At 38.0% G+C, this 14,655-nt stretch overlaps 1 protein-coding gene across 1 annotated transcript in view; it reads left to right on the forward strand.

Annotated features, from left to right (window-relative positions):
• Nucleotides 1-7,069: 7,069 nt before the first annotated feature.
• The window catches only part of MYH7B (myosin heavy chain 7B), a 44,248-nt gene continuing 36,662 nt past the window's right edge, over nucleotides 7,070-14,655 (forward strand). Inside the window, exons 1-4 of the mRNA XM_075177477.1 lie at nucleotides 7,070-7,100; nucleotides 12,066-12,228; nucleotides 13,101-13,204; nucleotides 14,367-14,510. Coding sequence (XP_075033578.1) covers nucleotides 12,129-12,228; nucleotides 13,101-13,204; nucleotides 14,367-14,510 — 348 coding nt within the window. The 5' untranslated portion in view covers nucleotides 7,070-7,100; nucleotides 12,066-12,128. The remainder of the gene's footprint in view (nucleotides 7,101-12,065; nucleotides 12,229-13,100; nucleotides 13,205-14,366; nucleotides 14,511-14,655) is intronic.

Raw genomic sequence — 14,655 nt, forward strand, 5'->3', positions numbered from 1 at the left:
ATTTTCATCCAGCGTCTCAGTCTTTATTGAGACAATATAGATGGTTTGTCTTGGGTGCTTTTGAGCATGTAATGCACCACTTTATCGTAGTTTAAAACAAAGACCTCCGCAGCACCTTGACACGTTTCTGTGCAATACTGCAGTTTAACTTCTGATGAACATGCAGTATTGCGTCAAGGAAAGCAACAACATTTTTTCAAATAGGGTCCCAATATTCCAAGATCCAGACAAGCAACGACTGAGCTTAAGAGACCAGCAGCGGCAGGTAGTAAAAACTACAAGAACAGGTATGAGATAGCAGCCCAGTCTGCCAACTGTCCTGATTCTTGTGGCGTAGTCCTGATTTTGTGTGACTGTCCTATTCAGTCAGGACTTTGCCCCAACTGCTACGAGATGTATGTCCTGCTTCACACTGTACTGTTCGTTAAGGGCAAGTTGCATGCAGGGCTGCCACGAGGAATTTAGGGCCCCCGGTACAACAACTTCATGCGGCCCCCCTTATAGTTGAGCATGGCGGCGCAAAAGTGGCTATGGGAGTATTCATACGATTGGGGGCGTGGATATGCATCATTGGGGGGTGCCAGCAGGTGAAAAACGCTAGGCCACCCTCCTACAGAAAAAAATCTGCAATGCAGTGTGTATATAAAGAGTTAACAATCTTGGTCTGCCCTTACATTGGGAGAGAACAAAAATTGGGATTGTCCCACTAGAATCACAACATTTCACAGACTCTCCTGCTCTCTCCTACCTGTTCTTGTCACTTTCACCACCTGTGGTTGCTGGTTTAGTTAGTTGAGACTTGTCTGGATCCTGGAATGTTGGGGGCCCTATTTGAAAAAAAATAATTGGTACATTTAGAAAATTCAAACTAGCCCCGGCGTTAAATCAGTAGCACACACGAGTAATAATTAGGCCTTTCTCCAGCCCCAACATTAAAATAATAGTATTCCCATTTAATGAATTAACCTATTTCCCTCCCTGCAAACAGCCCCAGCAATAGATTAATAGTATTTACATTTAATAAATATACCTATTTCCCGCAACCATCACTGCCATTAAATTCATAGTCACATTTAATAAAGAGACCTCATTCTCCCCAAACTCACCCCCACATTCAATTGCCCCCAAACCACCCCATCTTAAATTAATAGTCCCCACTACTAAATTGCCCCACCATTGCCCCAAAAACAAAATAGCACCCATTAATTAGCCACCACCTACCTCATACACACTACATTGCCACAAGGCCCCTGTGCCATCACACACACATTACTGTGCCCTTTCATCATCGCCACGTTGCGCTCCCTTATGATCACACTATGCCCTCCATGCTGATTTCCCCCCCTTCATCACACTGTGCCATGCTGTTCCCCTCCCTTTTTTTATTCACACCGTGCCATGCTGCCCCCCCCTTTTTTCATTCACACTGTGCCATGCTGCCCCCTTTTATTCATTCACACCGTGCCATGCTGCTACCCCCCTTCTTTCATTCACACAGTGCCATGCTGCTACACCCCCCTTTTTTCATTCACACTGTGCCTTGCTGCTCCCCCCCCCCTTTTTTTTCATTCACACTGTGCCTTTCCCCCCCCTTTTTCCTCACGCTGTGCTTTTCTGCCTTCCTCCCCTCTGTTCCTTTACTTACCTTTCAATTGGCTTCTTTCATCTTTTTACTTCTCTTCTGACTTGCTTGCAGGCTCCTCTCTGCACCGCTACTCACTGAATGTCGGGCGTGATTTGATGATGTCACGCCCAACATTCAGTGTGAATGGAGCAGGGAGGAAGGCAGAGGGACGCCGGCGCTGCGATCACGTGAGTATGTTTTGGTTGCCGTTGAATCAAAAAAAGTGCTATGCGCATATTTATAGCACTTTCTCAGTGAGGGATCAAGTGAAGGGGTCTATGGGGACAGTGGTAAGCTCTGATGATTAGGTCTATGATTTCTGTGATGTTAACCCTTTGACACATAACAGAAAGCGGTGATAGAGCCTTTTTACGGTATTTACACCGGCATCTTGGCTCTTCACTGCCTCTTAAACAGACCCCTTTATATTGAAGCCACTTCAAGTGACCCAATCTTGTCAAGTACTCCAGCCACCATAGCCTAGAGGAATCCACAAGAGCCACAGTGTTTTCTAAGGGGGAGGGGCACAATCATAATTGCACCATTCTTCCTCATGCACTGACCAGCCTGACTGATCCTTCTGGGCTACTACTGGTTAAATCTGGATTGGAATGTCACTAGTCTGATAAGCTGATATGTTGCTTTGTACATTGTAATAAATATGTTATAGAAACTTTTACCCACTAGGTCCTTTCTGATTTTTACCTTTCCCAACAACATATGTCATATTACACTGGAATGTCTCTGAGAGACAGTGACTGTGGACCTTGTAAGGGGGAACCACCGTATGCTCGCACCTTCAGGAGATCGTGGGCCTGATTCATTACGGAACGTAAATTCCGATACTTGCCGTATTTTGGGTAAAATTGCCCTGCGCATGCTCAGAAACGGACTATACGCCAGTGAACACAAGTGCATCCAGGTCGTCTTCAAACACAAATGACACTTCTAACAGCCTACAATTTGAAAATGTACAAATAAATGCATTTTATATACAGTAGGGAAAAATATTTTTTACTGTTTTTTTTATGAAAATTTCTATTATTAGCAGGTGTTAATGTGTTTAATAATATTTTTTTCTGTGTGTTCTGATGGGACTTTAAATACACATATGTATTGTGTGTATCCTGCAGTGTGGGCTGTCTGCATATGGCAAGTGCCGTATACGCAGAATGTGTTCATACCTGTATATTTATCTAGAAATGTTTCTTGAGCTCTTCTTGAATATGGGTGCTCCTATGTGCAATTTCTGTTCAATTAAAATAAAATTGCTTTCACCTTTGCGTCCCTTGTTGAAACAGGCCCCCTATGTCCAGAGAACTCCTTATACACTGCGTCGTACCTGGTTCCAGTAAGTATGACATGACATGAGTTTATTATGCTGCCGTTTGTCATACATTTGGTGAGCACAGCTGTTTAACTGTGACAATTATTTACTTTAAAGTGACAAGTGTATTTCTGTGTGCTGTCTAATGAAAGACCCTGTTCCTAACAACTGCCTCTTTGATTGAGAGTAACTAAATTACCGTATTGCTTTATATATTGAAAACTATGTACACAATTAATTAACTGTTTGCGCTGGGGATTCTTTCCCTATATTTATTGTCTGTATTTTGGGGTTTGCACTAGATAACTTATAGCTGCACAGTATCTTCAGGGTATTTGCTGATACACACACGTGTTACTTTTATTCCATAAAGATCTGTTGTAGATCCATCGATGGATTGAGTACTTCAGTACCAAGACCAGCTTAATTTAAAAGCTTAAAAGCCCTGTAGCTTCACTTCAAATCTGGAACGCTATCCCACATGTACACTCACTGACCCAGCCAGATCTCTTAAATATCTCATTTTGCAAAATGAAATCTTGATTTGATAGATCTTATACAGATATGTCATCCTATCTGTTCAACGTGACATAACTTTGATAGAGTGGTATGGAGTCAAAAAACAAACAAAACCATTTTCCATTAAGGTATCACAAGCTATTATTCTGTGTTGCAGGTGGCACTTATGTAAAACTGCGATGTCCAAAGTGAGCTCTGTATAACTTATGATGTAATCAATATGCACAGTATGTTAACAACAGTACATACGGTATTAATGAACATTTTTGGAGGGGAAAAGGGCAGAGAAAGGTTTGGGATGGGTCTCAATGCTGTTCAATGTGGGCTGTGAGGGTGGGACAGGCACATTTTTTATTTATATTTTTGCAGCCTGCCCCCTTCTTGTGGCCCTGCAAGGACCAGCCTAGAACTGTTTTTTCACTATCTTTCTGTTATAGTGCATACAGGGCCGTCAAGGGAAATTTCGGGCCTTGCTACAGCAACTTCTTGGGGCCCCTTCCATAGCTACAGAAAGGGGCATGGCTGCAACCGGTGGGTGTCTCTTCCTACTACAGAGGCAGGTCCGGGCCCCGATATTTTGTACCTGCTCCCACCAACTCTCTGTGGATACCTAGTGCCAGTGCTTGTTAGAGATTTGGATATGGGGCTATGTTGACTATTTTTTTATTTTTTTTTGTAAATGTTATTTTTATTAATATCTTTACACTATCCATATTATTATTATTATTATTATTATTATTATTACTATTAACAGCCCTCCTAATGGTCATTAAATTTAAAGGTTGGCGGGGAATGTTACGAACTCAAGATTCACAGCAAATTACTGCGCAAAACTACAGTTGTGAATAGGCCACCCAGTGGAAGCGCTATGTATTGCAGCTTGTCGGACGGGTGACGGCATGATGCTAGAATTTTAATCCTTGATGCCGGCCTGTGTAGTGTTGCAACATTTTTTGTTGGTTTAGCATGTAAAGCGTAGCAGTTGCACAGACTCTTTAGTTCATTTCTGCTATTACTCACAAACATCTTAATAATTGTTATATATTAAACTTGTATATAATTATATATTGAATATACATATCATTTATTTCTATCTCTCTGTCTGTCTGTATTACCCAGTATTGTTTTATTACTGTGTTTGTTCCGAATTGTAAAGTGCTACGAAATTTGCTGGCGCTACATAAATAACTGTTGATGATGAATGTTGATAATTTAGCGCTTGAGGTCTAATTCTGTAGTGATGCTAGAATGTATCTCCGCATTGTGAAATAGTGTTGACCTTTACGGAATTTGAGAATACTAAAAGGAGGCACATCTGCAGTTAGGCTCATTGTTGTGCCTATTCTGCAGCCCTTAACAATAACCACAATCTATTATCCTGTGCAATATGTACTCAATCTGCATTTCTATACGTACGTCATAAAGTAGTCCCATAGATATAGGTATGAAGTCTCCAGACAGTGATGGCATTATATCTCGTACATTGTGGTGTGACTTCAGTTCATAAACGATCCTTTATGAGAACTAAGAGCATATTGCCTGAATAGGGGGGACTCCTAATAACAGTGAGGGTACACTATTGTGTGAGCTGTATACACACACACACACACACACACACATATATATATATATATATATATATATATATATATATATTCATATATATAAATATATATATATATATATATATATATATATATATATATATATATACACTCAGAGCAGCAACAGCTGAACTCAGTCACATGTGCAGATTTCACAGTTGCAATGAGATTACAAGGAGTCATGATGGGGTTAAACATGTGCCGCTCGCTGCTCTTCAAAGGCACTTAAAGACAGCATAGAGGAGTACTGTCAGGAATGTAGACATTACACTTCTAATTAAGAACTGCTGGAGGCCGCCATAGGCTCCCGTGTAAAGTTATGCAAAATAAACTTCCACTGACTTATCTGTGCACTTTTTAGGTGTTTATTTTGCAGACCTTCATACGTGATTTTTTTAAATAATACATGTTTAAGGTTGTTCCTGTCTAAATACTGTAAAATGATCACCCTTTTCCCTAAACCCCATACACCAAAAGTATCATGCATCCTGGTATGTGTAATACATTTCCATTTTATTTCCATCAAAGGATATATCCCAGAATCATACATTTCTTTTTTTTTCTCTGCAACTTAATATACTTATTAATGAATACAACACTATACACAGAAATCAACACTGCTGCAATGCTTAAGAATAAAAATACTCTACGTGCAGGACATTTCACTGCCGTTGTGTTCATCTGCCCTAAAAGGCCTAGAGCTTGCTTTATATTTGTGATCATTTCCTTAACAATTATAAGGTTACACTACAAATTACAAATACTATGGTATTTTTATAGACTTTTTTTTATATTATTAACTTTACCTGTCAACTACAATCAATTGACCTCATCTATGAAACGCACTGGGTGTACACTGCAAAATGCGTCATGCACTCATGCACTAAGATGATCTGTCCAGCACAGTTCACGGTGCACGCTTACTCTCTGCTCTCACACTGTGCAAAAGTGTAAACGTCACATTAAAGACCATTCTCCTACACTTTATAACTACACCATTTATTAAATTAAACTTTTAAGTTTTTTCCCCTAAAATACTGATAGGCTTAGCCTTATTTATTGCTTAAATTAATCAAAGATTGAGGGCATATAAGGACTTTATTACATGTGCTATTTTTGTATGCTTAAAACTTTTTTTCACTTTGAGGAAGGCCCAATCTCTGCATCTGGTGCAAAATTAAAATGCTTTTAGCAGACTAAAAATATCTGTGTGCTGTTCTGCAAAGCAAGGTTTGCATCTAAAAAAATACACTTTGGGCGATTCAATTTGGTGCCTCGCATGTCATTTTTCTGCATATAATGTCCCGGAGATCAATTTAATTACAAGACCCAACCTAACTCAAGCCCTAGATTAGGTCATAATCAGTAGCGTGGGTCCTGTAATTGAATTGATCTGCGGTACATTGCACGCAGAAAAATGAGGTTTGAGGCAACTTGCACCTGATTGAATCGCTCCCTTTCTTTCTATTTAATTTCAATAACCTTTACCCAATAAATGTATGAATAAAATATTTCTTGATAAGTACATCATGACACCAAGGGTTGGCCTACCTCAATATAATGCTCTTTTGTATCACTTATTAAAATATAATAATATAAAAGTCTGTATTAGTGAAGTGCATGCTATATAAGACCACTTTAGAATACAAGGAAAATTTTGAAAGAATTCTCTACATCATACTGCCTCAAAAGTTGGCATTACACTGGAGATAAGATAAGACTTGTTTTTGATTAATGAGCCTGTGTATGTACAATGTATACTAAGGCGTGAAGCAGTCACTCAATGCACTGACTGCTGTAAAGTTTCCCCCACTGACAATTTGTGAGGTAAAAATAACCACCCTAAGCAGAGTTAAGGTTGGGAGTTTGCCTTTTGTGTCGGTCTGAGCTGAGGGGGCCAATGGTACCGTATGTATCTGACACATGGGAATTTCTCACATATCTGCCCTCTGCTATGACCTTCAGCTACACAATAAAAAGAGGCTACAGTGTATGTTGCCTGCAGCCTCTCGGTCCTGTAGCCAAGGTTGGTAGCAGTGTGCTTGTCTGTGTGAAATGTACTAACTCACTCCTATAACTGGCCTTCACTGTATCACATTGCTAGATCTGTAATACTACACTATCATCCACTAACAAGGGACTGGACAGCTCTATATTACATTGTAAGTCAGCGTGCGGGCTATGTCTATGTGTCTAAATCAGACTGGTTATTTATATATATTTTTTCCTAAGAATTAAAACCAGTTTGTTTTCTTGCTGTTTAATCTGCGATGGATTCAACTAGTTTTGTATTACTTCTGTTTCATCTAATACTGTGTATTTATAAGTGTTTATTTTTCGATGATTGTTTGAATGTTACAATTTTAAGTTTTTTTGATGCTTACTATAATGATAAAATATGAGTTATTTATATTTACTACAGCTTAAGAGTTTTGTTCCATAAATTCTGTTGTTATTATTTCCCACTCGTTTTATACAGTATATGGGCACTTAATATTCTATATAGTCTTTATTATTGTTCTTGGAAACTATAGCTATGATAACTAACATTTGCTACTTATACCCTTTATATATAAATCAACAGCGGTTCCACATTACTAATATGATATAATTGTTTTAATCGTAGTGAGGTGCATTATATCGTTAACTTTATTTTTTTACTAAGCTTTATACATTTCAATTCACATCTAAATCCCAAAATATAGTGCTATCAAGATGAATAAGAAAATTTTATTAGATTTTATTAGAATGAATATGGTAATGTTAATTAAAAATGATTACTGATTACTAAATTATTTCTGTCAGTTTGATTGCAAGTAATGTGTATTGCATTTTAAGTTTTGATCATCTAAGAAGACAATTGTGTCATTTATTTCATTCTCTAAAAAAGTAAACATTGACTTTTTCTTCTTAATTTGAGAATTTGTTCTTTTGATTCCTTGTATAAGTTAGACAGTATATATGTTGCATTCATTCAATTGCCATGTGACATTAAACTAGTATATTATGCAATCTAAATGCAATCGGCATGCTACAGGGACGTATTTGTTATATAAATACTCATTTGTATTATGCCATAATACTATTATTGTTTATATTAAACAGTTTCAATTATTCAACAGTGTTCTTCATCTATAATGACATAGAACCTTTTAACTTTGTATGGTGCTGTTCACTTCACAGTGAAAATCAATGCATAAAATATAGAATATTAATTAATCGCCAATATTTACAATAAAGCCATGTATTTTTGTGGTAGCTTATATTCCACTGTGTCATTTCTTGCTCATGATTCTCTAGCTTAGTCATTTGAAGAATTTAGATGTAAACGTGACTGTTTTTCTTTTGCATTTAATTGTCTAATGCCTAATCATGAAGCAAATAATGCAATATTTTTTTTTCTTATTGAAGGCAATCTGCGTAAATAGATTTTTGTATTTGTATTTTAATTAATTCTGTGTTTTTGTAGTAAATAGGATGTATGTTTGGTTGATTGCTTAATTTATGTGTATAGTGTTTGCAGCTAAGATTATTGGAATACAGCTATTGTTTTTTTGCAATTTACTCATATTTCAATATTAGTGTCACCATCTCAATTAAAAGATACAAATATAGTACTACACATTACCTCAGAACCATCTAAATTATGAAATAATTCTACATGAGGATGTGATATAACTCTTGTGCCATGTGAGAAAGAAAGTAAGCAAGACTTGTTTTCAGGTACTTGCAATGCCTACATATAAATGTCATACACTAAATATACAATATACTAAATATAATCTCAGGGGCGGTTTTGCATGAAGTACAAATTGTCTGCTGCACTGATCCTTTCTTAGAAACCCACATTGGTAGATCATCATTCTTTACCAAGAGCCATTCAACATGAGAGAACTCACCGAGAGAGTTATTTGTCAAATAACCAAGGTTTTATGTCCCTCACAGTATTCAGAGATGGTACTAACAAAACCACCAAAATTAGACCATAGTAGACAACCATTTTCCTTAGATACTTAAGTTGATTTTCTTGTTTACAAAGATATCGGTTCACATTATTTGTTATATATCTTTCTTGTTTATGCAGCAATTTATTATTATTACACAGCGCTATTCAGAGAATATATATATACATATATATATATATATATATATATATACACACTCTAGGGTCCATTTTTGTCATAAGGCAATCAACATACTAGTATGTTTTTGGACTGTGGGAGGAGACCATACAAACTTCACACAGATAGGGCCCTGGTTAGAATCGAAATCATGACAATAGCAGCAATGCTAACCACAGGGCCACTGCCCAAAGTTTACAAGATGGCTGCACTTAACAGTATTGATTATACTTAATTGAACTCACTGCAACTGTTAATCCAAAAGAGTAAAGTACACATTATTTATATGTATTTTTACTCAATATGTAAATAGGGAAAATAAGATTTGACTAAAAACTTTAGTCAAAGACGATCGACTGCAAGTGTTTGGGCCATATTGTACAATAGTGTATATAATTAGGAGGAGGGTTTGTCAGCAGCTGTTATGTAAAAGCCTGGCTTACATTGTTTATCTCTTGCACAAAGAAGATGAGGTCACGACACTTGTTGCAGGGGACATAAACAATGAGTTTAACCTTAGGCCATTGCTTAGTTTGCTGCCTAGAGTAGGATTATATTACACAGACATGAACATGTCAAGGAGCTGAGGTCATGAACATGTCTTAAGTTCCTTAGGGTTCATACACACAGACCTTGAAAAACAACACCTGTTAATAGAGCAGATAAAACGTTGTTCTTTGTCCTCAATTTCAACAGAGTGTTGAAACCATTTTCCAAAAACCTCCCATAGCATAGTCTACTTACTGAGCAGCCCCATAGAACTCAGTTATATTGTACCAAGTGATAAGGTTTGTGAATCATCATCATCATCATTTATTTATATAGCACCACTAATTCTGCAGCGCTGTACAGAGAACTAACTCACATCAGTCCCTGCCCCATTGGAGCTTACAGTCTAAATTCCCTAATATAGACACACACACACTCACACACAGACAGACAAAGAGGGAGAGACTAGGGTAAATTTTTGATAGCAGCCAATTAACATACCAGTATGTTTTTGGAGTGTGGGAGGAAACCAGAGCACCCGGAGGAAACCCACGCAAACACAGGGAGAACATACAAACTCCACACAGATAAGGCCATGGTCGGGAATTGAACTCATGACCCCAGTGCTGTGAGGCAGAAGTGCTAACCACTAGACCACTGTGCTGTCCAGGCAACTTGGGACTTCTTGGGGGGCTACCGGAATTAAAGCTTGTTTACTAGGACTTTAAGAACGGGTGCTGGATGCCTAACATTAAAGCCCATTAGGTGCCTTAGTAGGGATCTTATCAGCAGGATAAGTAATGTGTCACTGATATAAAGCTTGGACAGAGTGAGGTTTATAGCTGGGTCAGTAGGGTTTGCTACCACTATAAACATTTTCAATAGGGCATTGTGTTCAAGATGGCTGTCTCACTCTCTGCTGTAAAAAACAAGTATTAAGTCCCATGTTATCCAGAAATATCAGCATTTCTACATATATTATGTAAAAAGTATGTTATTAAGATCAACTTTATGGACTATAAATTGAGCTGGGAAAATAATGGTCATTCTGCTCCAATGTGGGATTTAAATTCAGATCAGAACAAAGATAATTAGAGAAATTCTGTGCTGAAAAATGAAGGCCAAATTCCACAGAAGGAACTTGTGGAACTCTGGAGCCAAATGCGGAATGAAGCAAATAATTTGAGGAGCAGTTTGAAAAATTGTGCTTATCTCTAACAGAGAGGTACCTGGTACTTCTGCTTTGCTTTTGAAACTTTACTAGGGGCTAACCAACAGTACACATTTTACAGATCTCCATTAAATAGTACAAGGGGATCATTTAGCACAGTGGAATCTTTTAGAATAGTTGAGTATTTGACGAATATACTGGATAATGGGCAGCACGGTGGCTTAGTGGTTAGCACTTCTGCCTCACAGCACTGGGGTCATGACTTCAATTCCCAACCATGGCCTTATCTGTGTGGAGTTTGTATGTTCTCCCCTTGTTTGCGTGGGTTTCCTCTGGGTTCTCTGGTTTTCTTCCACACACCAAAAACATACTAGTAGGTTAATTGGCTGCTATCAAATTGACCCTAGTCTCTCTCTATGTGTGTGTGTGTTAGGAAATTTAGACTGTAAGCTCCTATGGGGCAGGGACTGGTGTGAATGAGTTCTCTGTACAGCGCTGCGGAATTAGTGGCGCTATATAAATAAATGGTGATGATGATGATGGTGATGATATTACAGACATAACATAGACCAGCATTGTAGAGCAGCATGCATGGCATAAGTATATGTTGAATACCAGTACAGTGGTACATATACATATTACACATTTATAATTTGTTATACACATTGATAACTTGGTCATGGTTTGCCACCTGTTTTTGTTATTGAAGGCAGGGACCTTAGTCCCACTGCACCTGTCCAAGATGCATTTACAAGATCCCAAATCTCCTCTCTTCAATTTTTTTTTTACTTTGTAGAATTTGGTGACAGAAATAAAACAAGACTCCACCATAACCCCACAACCGTACTCTATCACATAATACAATGCTGGAATTACCAGCTAGCTGGATTTTTACAATACTACAATTATGTTTAAACTGTAATATAAAAACCAGAACGGCTGTGAAGATTAGGAAAAAACACCCACCATCATGAACTACTTCCCTTCATCTTTTCTAGTTAGGTCAAGATCTACTTTATAGTGGTTTTGCTTAGAAATGTTGGACCAAGCAACACAATGATGTTGGTAAAGAGGACTGGTTTCCTTCTTATCCAGTGATTCTATGCATGCTGATCATCTTTTCAATGGAGAATCTCCTCCAACAGACTGTCACAAATGTGAGCTATGATTTTGGAGTTCACCCTTTTGTTTTGATTTTTTTTTCTTCTAGGGGTGAGGAGCATCCTGGGTATTCCTGTTTCTGTTTATTTTTTGTCTCCATTAATCATCCATTATGTCATCCCTGCTGGATATGTCAGAGTTTGGGGAAGCTGCTGACTATTTGCGGAAGAGCGACAGTGAGCTCATGAGGCTACAGACTATCCCGTTTGATGGTAAGAATCTAACAGATGTATCACAGCTGTTTGTATTGTTTTTTTCTTCCGCCAAAAGGTGTAAAATACCAAGCCATTAAAGTGCACTTGTCACCGATAATTATTTTTTCTGAACTACCAGTGTTTCAGTAACTACCTACATGTTGGGTTCTATTAGGTACAATAAAAAGCCTAAGGAGGCCCATGTCTATGAGATGACTATTTAAGCAGCTTAAATATGAGGAAGTCATTTGTTATTTGGTACTGTTTAGTCTTTTAGTTACATTTTTATATATCTGCCAGTGGCGGAACTACCATTGGTGCAGCAGGTGAGGTGCACCGGGGCCCATGGAGATAATGGGGCCCACTGCATGGCAGATGCAGAGGTTCGGGGGTCCATTATCTCCTCCTCCCTGCACTGGGGTCCACAGCTTGCTAGTTCTACCTCCGTCTGCCACAACTTTCCTGTCCATTCCATTCCGGTGACCCTGACATTCTATGGAATCAAAAGGAAGTTTACAACAATTAGTAGTTGTAATAAGAAAGGTGGCCATTGTAACTTTGGGGATACACCCAATGGGGTTATATGCGACAATTACCAGAGGATGCAGTCTATTAATTCACTAGAAACTAATGACTGTATGTAGGTGACATAATTTAAATACTTTTTGCTTCAAGTTCTAAATAATAAATAACAATGCATTTTGAAATTGTCTGTGCACAATAGGTTTGTAAAATATGAGCATGGGGCCTTTTTGGGTGCTGAACCACTTATGACTATTATAGTTTAACAACAACTGGATTTATCACCAACATGTGCCATTTAATTGAACAAAAATTGTCTCTACAAGAAGGTGTCATCTTATAAATGTATTTGTTTTGTTATATTAAAGGCAAGAAAAAGGGTTGGATTCCAGATGAAAAGGAAGCCTATATTGAGGTTGAAATAAAGGATTCTTCTGGTGGTAAAGTCACAGTGGAAACAAAAGACAAAAAGGTGAATAAATATTAAATCTAACAAGCACTAAATAATCTAGTTTTTGTACCCTCTTCTTCCTATATGACTACCACTTCTTCTTCCTGCATAATATGACTGATCAAGGGATATGTGGGCACTTAAGTTCAAACATAATAGTACAAACTGAAAGATCATGGACAAGAACTGCCAATCACTATATCACATCCATAATCTCAGCTGTAATCTATTGGCCCTTGTTAACTTCTAAAGTACAGTCTGAATAATCGCATCTGCCCTGTAAGACATTCTCTGTATGACTTATGTAAGCTGTTAATGCCCTTCTAATACCTTCCTAAGCACCCAATGACATGCCCATATTAATTATCCCAAACTGAATGCAAAAATAGTATTACATGAAATTGTCTCTAGTTTGCAAGCGACTTAGAAAAAAAGTAATATATAGGCCCATCAAACTAAAAACTATACTTTGAAAAGGTATTATTATTATTGTCTCAATTATATTATGCAGTGCTGTACAGAGAATATATAATAATTCACATCAGTCCCTACCTCAATTCATCATCATTTATTTATATAGCACCACTAATTCAGCAGCGCTGTACAGAGAACTGTCTCACATCATTCACTGCCCCATTGGAGCTTACAATCTAAATCCCTTAACATACACACACACAGACTAAGAGAGAATAAGGGCAATTTAATAGCAGCCAATTAACCTACTAGTATGTTTTTGGATTGTGGAAGGAAACACCTGGAGGAAACCCACGCAAACACAGGGAGAACATACAAACTCCACACAGATAAGGCCATGGTTGGGAATCGAACTCATGACCCCAGTGCTGTGAGGCAGAAGTGCTAACCACTAAGCCAACGTGCAGCGCATGTTATACATTTCCTACCACACATACACAATAGGGTCCATATTTGTCAAAAGCCCAATAACCTATCAGCATGATTTTGGACTGTGGAAGGAATCCAGAGCACCTGGAGGACACCCAGGAAAAACATGCAAATTCCACATCGTTAGGACCCTGGTTGGAACTGAATCCATAACCCAGGGCTGTGAGGCAGTAATGTGCCACTGTGGTAACCTAGCTAAAAAGTTAGCAAGTATGCATTACGGCATAGTATGGTTAATGCAAGTTGTCCTTACTATTTCTTACTACTTGTTTCCTGTCAGACTGTCGTTGTGAAGGAAGATGACATTCAGCAGATGAACCCACCAAAATTTGACATGATTGAAGACATGGCAATGTTAACCCACCTGAATGAGGCATCAGTTCTTTCCAACATGAGACGTCGTTACGCTAATTGGATGATCTACGTAAGAAATTGTAAAACTTTTCTTTTTTTCTAATAAGACATTTTTTAAAGTCTAGGTTCTCAACCTGTGCTACAGGTACCCCAATGGGTACCTCAGATAGATTCAAGTACTTGAGTCTGTTAAATATAACTCATTACATTTAATT

The sequence above is a fragment of the Mixophyes fleayi genome, chromosome 6 (genome assembly GCF_038048845.1).
Source record: "Mixophyes fleayi isolate aMixFle1 chromosome 6, aMixFle1.hap1, whole genome shotgun sequence".
NCBI classification, from domain to species: Eukaryota; Metazoa; Chordata; class Amphibia; order Anura; family Limnodynastidae; genus Mixophyes; species Mixophyes fleayi.